Source organism: Oncorhynchus clarkii, chromosome 28 (genome assembly GCF_045791955.1).
Source record: "Oncorhynchus clarkii lewisi isolate Uvic-CL-2024 chromosome 28, UVic_Ocla_1.0, whole genome shotgun sequence".
In the NCBI taxonomy this organism is placed as follows: domain Eukaryota; kingdom Metazoa; phylum Chordata; class Actinopteri; order Salmoniformes; family Salmonidae; genus Oncorhynchus; species Oncorhynchus clarkii.
This window is the reverse complement of record NC_092174.1, coordinates 15,636,673-15,644,276: the sequence shown is the minus strand read 5'-3', so window position 1 is coordinate 15,644,276 and position 7,604 is coordinate 15,636,673. Positions and strand designations below refer to the sequence as shown.

Genomic DNA, 7,604 nt, shown 5'->3' with positions numbered 1-7,604 from the left:
AGATGACTATGGCTGCCATCTCTACCTGAGACAGCACATGTCCATAAGCCTCATTATTTTGAGCCACAGCTCTTTTAGCTCTATTATTCGATCTGATACTAATTTGCAGTGAACTGTTCAGCAGCTCAGAGGCAGGTAATGTTGCTGCTGTCAGTTCAGTTTCCCCAGATAACAACATCCTTTCCATCCCAAGGGAAATGTAGCCCTTACCCCCCACAGACCCAGAGATGATCTGGAGTTGTCCCCATGCCCTTGCCAATGTTTGAAATATTTACCCTAGTTATCAATTGTTGCCCATCCAGTACATCAAAACTACTAATTTCCATTGTTTGGCCTGGTAAGGGCTACACAGGCAATTAGTGATGTTTCCTACCTCCATATTCTCTGAGTTGCAGATACAAGCAGGGGGAGTTATTGTGGGTTTTAATCCTGCCAACACAACATCTACTACCCGTCAGATACTCCTTAGCTGTATCTGAACTATTACCTATTGTCTTATCGGAGAATCCACCTTCCCATGCTGCTTCCTTCCCCCTAGTGACCAACATCAGAATAGTATCATTGCTGTTTCTTTGTCAAACCCTTGTATTGTTCCTTTGCATAAAAGGAAGTAATCCACATCCAAAATCATTCTTACCAATTGGTGCTGCTTCGGTTCCCCACAGAGAGGCTGTGGAGGTGGGTTTCTGGAAAATCATTACCCGTGTGCCAGTCGGAACTAGAAGCACAAGCATTTCGCTACACTCGCATTAACATCTGCTAACCATGTGTATGTGACAAATAAAATTGGATTTGATTTGATTTGATTTGATTTGATTTGAGATGTGTTTCTCGTCTCCTGTAATCCTATGTATGTCACTGCTTTCACCCATTTATTATTCTCCACATCCCCGTCCACAAAAGGAACGAGTAGGATTTGGAGAGCAATAAATACCCTGCATGTGTGTTTCCATGGTTGCGATTTTCTTGTTTCACAACCATAGAGTGTGTGTATGATGGTCTCCTCGACATCTGATGACTCTTCAGGTTCTGTGGCTGAAACCCTCTGTTGGTTCTTCTGGCCTTTGGTCTCGGCCCTCTGGCTGTGGTCTTCCCAGTTTCTCCTCTGGTCACTCTCATCGGTGGATCTCCGCCTCTTTTGTTGCCATGGTCACCTGGAAGGGTCCCATCCATCTTGGCTGGTTCCATTTTCTCTTATGGTCTCGTAGTTTCACCCAGTCTCCTATGCAGATGATCAGAGCATCTGGATCCTCACCTGGTGATTGGTTCTGCTGCTTTTCTAGTGTTAGAGTGGAGAAAACTTACAACAGAAGTTAGTTCCTTCATCTACTCAAGATGGTCACACTGTCTGTTATGTCTATCTGTCGGTCAGTCATAGGTCTCACCCCTGGGTTGTTCATTGGTCGTCTTGTTATTAACATCTCATAAGGTGTACACCCAATACCTTTGTTAAGGCTGCTGAGCATTTTCACAAGGACAAGGGGCAAGCATTCCACCCAACTCATTTTTGTGGAATGGCAGGCTTTTGCAAGCCCCCACCCCCTTTGACAATTTAATTAACCCTCTCTGTAATCCCGTTACTGCACGGGTGATAGATGGACACAAACTTCTGGTCAACACCCATCATTTTGGCCACTTGGGAAACCACATCTTTTATGAGATGGGTGCCATTGTCTGCAGACAAAACCTCAGGCACTCCGAACCTGAGTATAATTTCCCTGACTAGCAATTTTGCAACTGTTTGCGCATCGCAGTTGGTGGTGGGAAGTGCTTCCACCCACCTGGTGAACCTGTCAATTATCACCAGGCAGTATCTCTTTCTTTCTTTTCCCTCTACCATGTTTATGAAATCCATAGCAAAGTGGACAAGGTCCTTTTGGAGTGGGGAACTTCCCTGGTTGGAGTGGAGTTCCCTTGTCTGTGTTATATAACAAACATGTCACGCAACAATAAAGTTCTCATTTGCTGATTCAAATTTAGGCAAAACCATTGGGCCGAAATCTTCTCCTCCTAAATCTTCTGGTCCTCCTAAATCTTCTCCTAAATTCCCCCTTTGACGAATGGCTCACTCCATGAGCCAATCGGCACATATTAAAGATCATGGTTGATGGTAAAAAGGGCATGCCAGACAAAAGATGTAGCCATAAGCCAGACCTATTAGTAAACCCTCTTGCTCTCCAAACCCCACTGAGTAGACAGTAAGTGCTTTTCTTGCCCCTAATTCACAATCTGTTTTCAGAACTAATAATTCTGCCTGTTGCGCTGATAAATGTTCTGGTAGGGGCTGTATAACCTCAATATCACCTTCCACATCTACTACAGCAAATCCTACATGTTTCTTCCCTGTGCTTTGATCTATATAAGCAGAACCGTCAATGAACAGCACCATGTCAGAGTCAAGCAGAGGTTCATCAAACAAGTCTTCGTCCAGTACACATTCCTGGGCTGTTCCCGATGTCCCTGTTATTGTTCCTTCATTGTTGATTCTGGGGGAAAGGAGAACTGTTGGTTTTCTGATTTCCCATTGGCCATGGCTGTCCTCTGTCATTAACTCTGTCACACCCTGACCATAGTTTGCTTTGTATGTTTCTATGTTTTGGTTGGTCAGGGTGTGAGCTGGGTGGGCATTCTATGTTACATGTCTAGTTTGTCTATTTCTATGTTTCGGCCTAGTATGGTTCTCAATCAGAGGCAGGTGTCATTAGTTGTCTCTGATTGAGAATCATACCTAGGTAGCCTGGGTTGCACTGTTTGTTGGTGGGTGATTGTCTATGTCAGTGGCTTGTGTCAGCACAGGTCTAATTTGTAGCTTCACGGTCGTCATTTGTTTATTGTTTTGTATGCAGTGTCAGTACTTTCTTTGTTAAAGAGTTACCATGGACACTTACCACACCGCATATTGGTCCTCAGATCCTTTTCGCCTCTCCTCTTCAGATGAAGAGGAGGACGACCGTGACATTGTCCTCCTTGTCCATAGGGCATAGGTGGCCCCAGGTGAGCATTTCCAGCTCTGGGCGAGTGGTACTGTGGCTGAGTTTCCTCTTCCTCTGCTAGACCCAAAGTTTCCTCTGCCGCTCTTTCATTTCCCCCACACATTTCAAACTCGCATGCCCCAACTGCCCACAGGTCCAGCATTGAGTGTTGTTCCAGTCATTCAGGTCTCTGGCTGGGCCCACCTCTTCCTCCAGTCCATGTTTGTGGATCCCCATAAGGTTGAGTGGTGAAAATCACATACCCTGCAAGCACCAGGTTCATGGGTGTGACTGATGTAGCTGTGGTGAAGCTGCAGGCTATGGTTGTGGTGAGCCTGTAGAAACAACTTTGAGCAGCCATCATATTGTGAGTAAAACCACTTCCTTTCTCGATCTGTGCAAGCTGGGCCTTCTTCAGTGCGGTGTCTAGCCCTCCCTTTCTTTCTCTCTGAATAGGTCACTCTTGGATGGTGGCACATTATACTTTTCTTTTGCTTCTTTAGTCGTTTGTGGGTTTTTTTTCTTATTTTCTTCAGGCGGCCAGATGTCTAGGGTCTTTCAGTCTGTTCCTTTCTTGTGGAGTGAGTTTGGGTGGACCATACTTGGAATATTCCTCCCTCTAGGAACTGTGCTTCCTTTCCCCATCCAATTCTATTGTTCTCTCATGTCGCTTGTTGCTGCTGTTGTGTCGTCCACCTCCTTCATCAGAGTCCCCTTGAGGATAATTGTGGTCGCTTCTCCATTTTCTTCTGTCAGTGGTATGAGAGGTTAGACCTGTATATAGTCGCCCGGGGGTCCTCTGGGTTGATTTTCATACAGCCGCAGGGCAGTGGGGAGTACTCCTGTTCTGTCTCTGTCCTGACTAATTCCTTTCCTCCCGCATTATATTGCTCTCTCCAGCTTTAGTTTGGTCACGGTAGCCTTGTTCATAAAGATCTGCCCTTCCAGCATCATCATTCATATCACAGTTTCTGATACCAGGGGATTCTTCTTTATGCCCTTCTTTTTGTCCATTTTTCTTGTCTGAATTATCTCCTTGACTATATCCAACATAGTCTACATAGTACAGGCTACATCTCCTCATTCTGGTTTGACTGTGCCATGGTGCTCCAGCTTTTTTTTTAGATAGTCTGCATGTAATGTGTTTTCCCATTTCGTTAGGGTTATCCTAAAGTGGGTGTAATAGGTATGAATATGTGCATATAAATTATTCTCTATCCCCTTTCAGCGTGTGTTAAACAACAGTAGGTGATACTGTAATTCTACTCTCACTTATTCCAGGCTATAGTAAATGGTTCTACTAAATTCAAATATATGTCACATACGGCCCTCACAGAGACAACCCCATGATGGACTTCAATTCCTAATATTATATCTTAAGGGTGAAGAGTAACAGAAATGTGTTATTCACCAGTGTCCCCTGGTGATAGCATCACAAAGTCATTTTCTATGAAAATCTCTACAGAACTCAACTTCCTTGTAATAATTGTACTGGTATATTAAAGGTTGTACATCTGCTATACTGTCCTATGGTAGGAAAGTGTCACTAACAAATATGTTCAACCAAATAACTTCTGTCCTCCTAACTTTTTATTCCACCATTGGGTCGTTACCTATTAAAAAAACTTTAATCCACGAACAAAACAAACAAATAAAACTAACAACGCACTATTCATAAACAACTCAACACTGGGTAATTCTCACAGAATTTCCTCTACAAAAAGTAAAAATAAACCAGTTTTCAGGTCATTTTCGTTGAATTACCTCAACAAAATAAAAAAACGAATATTTGGGTATTGTATGTTTTATAGGTATTATCTTTATCAAACCCGCCTTTTCTGATACAATGACAGAACTCCATCCTGCCGTCTTCACTTCCAAAAATCAATTTCTTATACTATTCCAAGAATTCCAATAATGCCTTTATCTATATACTGTTCCTCATCCTCCTCTTTATCAAAAATCCACTTATAACGGCTCTCAGTCCTCAGACCAAATAAACAAATCGAGAATTGGTTATCTCCTCACCCACTGCGCACTCACACCAAACACATAAGGACAGACAACATATTATTTCTATCTTCCAGGTGTCATTCTGTTATCGCCTGTTCTTAATACATGTAACAGAACACACATTGACATACAGCAATTACCACACATTCATTGACTTATACATGCACATTTTAGGTTCCTTTGTTTTTATAATTACAAAGAGGGAGGTGGTGCTTTTACATACCAGCGAAACACTCAACACCCACTTCTTCTAAATTACAGACTTCGATATAACAGGTGTCTGTTATGCCCTTCTGGCAAGCTTGTTTCAGAGAAAAACAGACACTGTCTCTCTGTTGTGCTATAACCATTCAACATTTGGCCATGTTGTCAATCCAGCATGACTTCTGCCACACACTGGTCCCTTTTCCCCTCACAATTTAGCCTACTGTTCTGATTTGGTGGTGCACATGTAGCCCATAACTTGTTTTAGAGAAATGTAATATTGTAAGAGCTTTCATTGTCTACTTATATGCCCCCTTTATTTATCCTCCGGTTCTGACTTAGTGTACAGGGAGAATACTATCAGAACGACCCATGTTCTGAATCCTGTCGCTGTATATTTCAAAAGTGCTGAACAAATAGTCATATTGACTACGTCCATCCTAGCTCGCTCATTGATGTCTTAATCTAAATTACAGATTGCCTCTTATCCGCTCGTCGTCCCCTAATGCCATAGTTTGTACATCTCAATTGTCAATAGAACCACATTTGTTTAAGCAAGTCAGCCATATCCACTATATCTAAAAATGGAAAGAGCATTGACGACAGGGAGAAAAAAATCCTGCAGTTTGAGGTCATGTGGCAGAAAGTGATAAGTACAATGGAGATATGGGTTGGGGCTCGTGGGTCTGGGCAAGTGTGATGTAGTGATGCTTGTATAATGTCGTCGTTTGTATGTGTATGTTTTGTATTTTATATAAAATATCAAACCCAATCTTTTAAAAAATAAGAGAGGAACCTAAGGCTGAAAACCTAGCGTGGGTGGGTTTCCTAGAGTTTCCTGTTCAGCAACTTGCATCTGAAGAAACCACAGACATAAACTGCAAAAAAAAAAGAACCGCCTTTATCTTTCAACATCCAGCTCTGACAGCTGTAGCAGTTTAGTGTCAGTTCATGCTAGTCCTCCAGAGATGACTAACGCCACCTGCAACATCACCCACTACAGGTACCCTCTCTTCACAGCCACCTACAGTATCGTGCTGGCCCTGGGTCTTCCCCTCAACACCCTCTCTCTCTGGCTCCTGTTATGCCGCTTGAGGGTCCGCTCGGTGCCCTTGATCTACATGGCCAACCTGGCCCTCTCAGACCTCCTCTTCACCCTCTCCATGCCCTTCCGGATCCTGTACTATGCCAGGCGCCACTGGCCCTATGGACACCTGGCCTGCATCGTCTCTGGGACTCTGTTTAACGTCAACCTCTACTCCAGCTCGTTCTTCATCATGTTTATTAGCGTGGACCGGTTCCTGGCAGTGGTCTATCCTCTGCGCTCACGCCCGCTGAGGAGGATCGGTGTGGCTTGCAAGGCATGTGCGGCCATATGGGTGTTGATTGGTGCCATGGCGGTGCCAGTGGCACTGACTCACCATGCCAGACAGAACCAGTGCTTAGGGTGGAGTTGCTTCGAGGGCTACACTCAGGATGAGTGGCACTTTGGGTTCAATATCATCTGCGTGGCTGCTATCGTGGGAAATGTCATTCCGTTCGCTGTCATCGTGGGCTGTACGGTGGTCGTGGTGCTTAAGCTGAGAGTGCAGAAGGCCTCCTCATCCTCTTCCTCTATGGATAAGAGCCAGATGGTGTGGCTGCTTGTGATCAACCTTTTGATCTACACAGTGTGTTTCATCCCCTTTCATGTTGCAGTAGTCCTATATGGGCTCCACAAGTTACGATTCCTTCAATCCCAGTTCCCCTTCTTTGACTTCCTTATTGGAACTATCTGTTTGGCTTGTGCTAACAGCTTCCTGGATCCTCTCATCTACTACTTCAGCTCCAAGATTCTGAAGATGGGGAGAGGGAATACAGGAACTGGAGTTTAATTCCATGGTTCTGCCTAGTTCTGCCTCGTAGTGGAGGACTGGCATTAGTAGTGGTGAGAATGCTAGAGATGGTCTTAAACAAGTTAATGGTGGACTTTGTTCTTACACCTTCTATACTGTATTCATGTGTGCGTGTGAGAAGTCAAATGGCAAATGGAAGGCAATTAGATTGGTTAGGGTGTTGACTTAAGAAGCACCCGCATTTGTCCGGTATCGCTTAAAGTCTCATTTTTGTGAAAACATCTTTCTTCTGTCTATTATGAGTGTGATGGGGAACGAAATGTCAGTTGTGGTGTGTGCTTGTGTGGCAGGAAAGAGAGATGTCACTAATAGCCCCTGAAGTATCGTAGATATATAATGTACCAAATATTGTATATGACTGTTAAATTGTAGCTTCGTCCTTTATTGTGATATTTTATAAAGCCGTTTTATAAACCTGTTGATTGTCTTCCTCTGAAGGGAGGATGTAGTTGAAACGTAGCAATGTTATTTTCTCTGATTATTGGTCATTGGTCTGACTTCTGTGCTTGGATTTGCCGCA

At 43.7% G+C, this 7,604-nt stretch overlaps 1 protein-coding gene across 1 annotated transcript; it reads left to right on the top strand.

Moving 5' to 3' along the window:
* The first annotated feature begins 6,157 nt into the window (after positions 1-6,157).
* On the top strand, positions 6,158-7,063 carry LOC139387359 (lysophosphatidic acid receptor 5a). The gene has a single exon (XM_071133491.1). It carries the CDS (start codon positions 6,158-6,160, stop codon positions 7,061-7,063), a length of 906 nt encoding a protein of 301 aa, XP_070989592.1.
* The last annotated feature ends 541 nt before the right edge of the window (positions 7,064-7,604 follow it).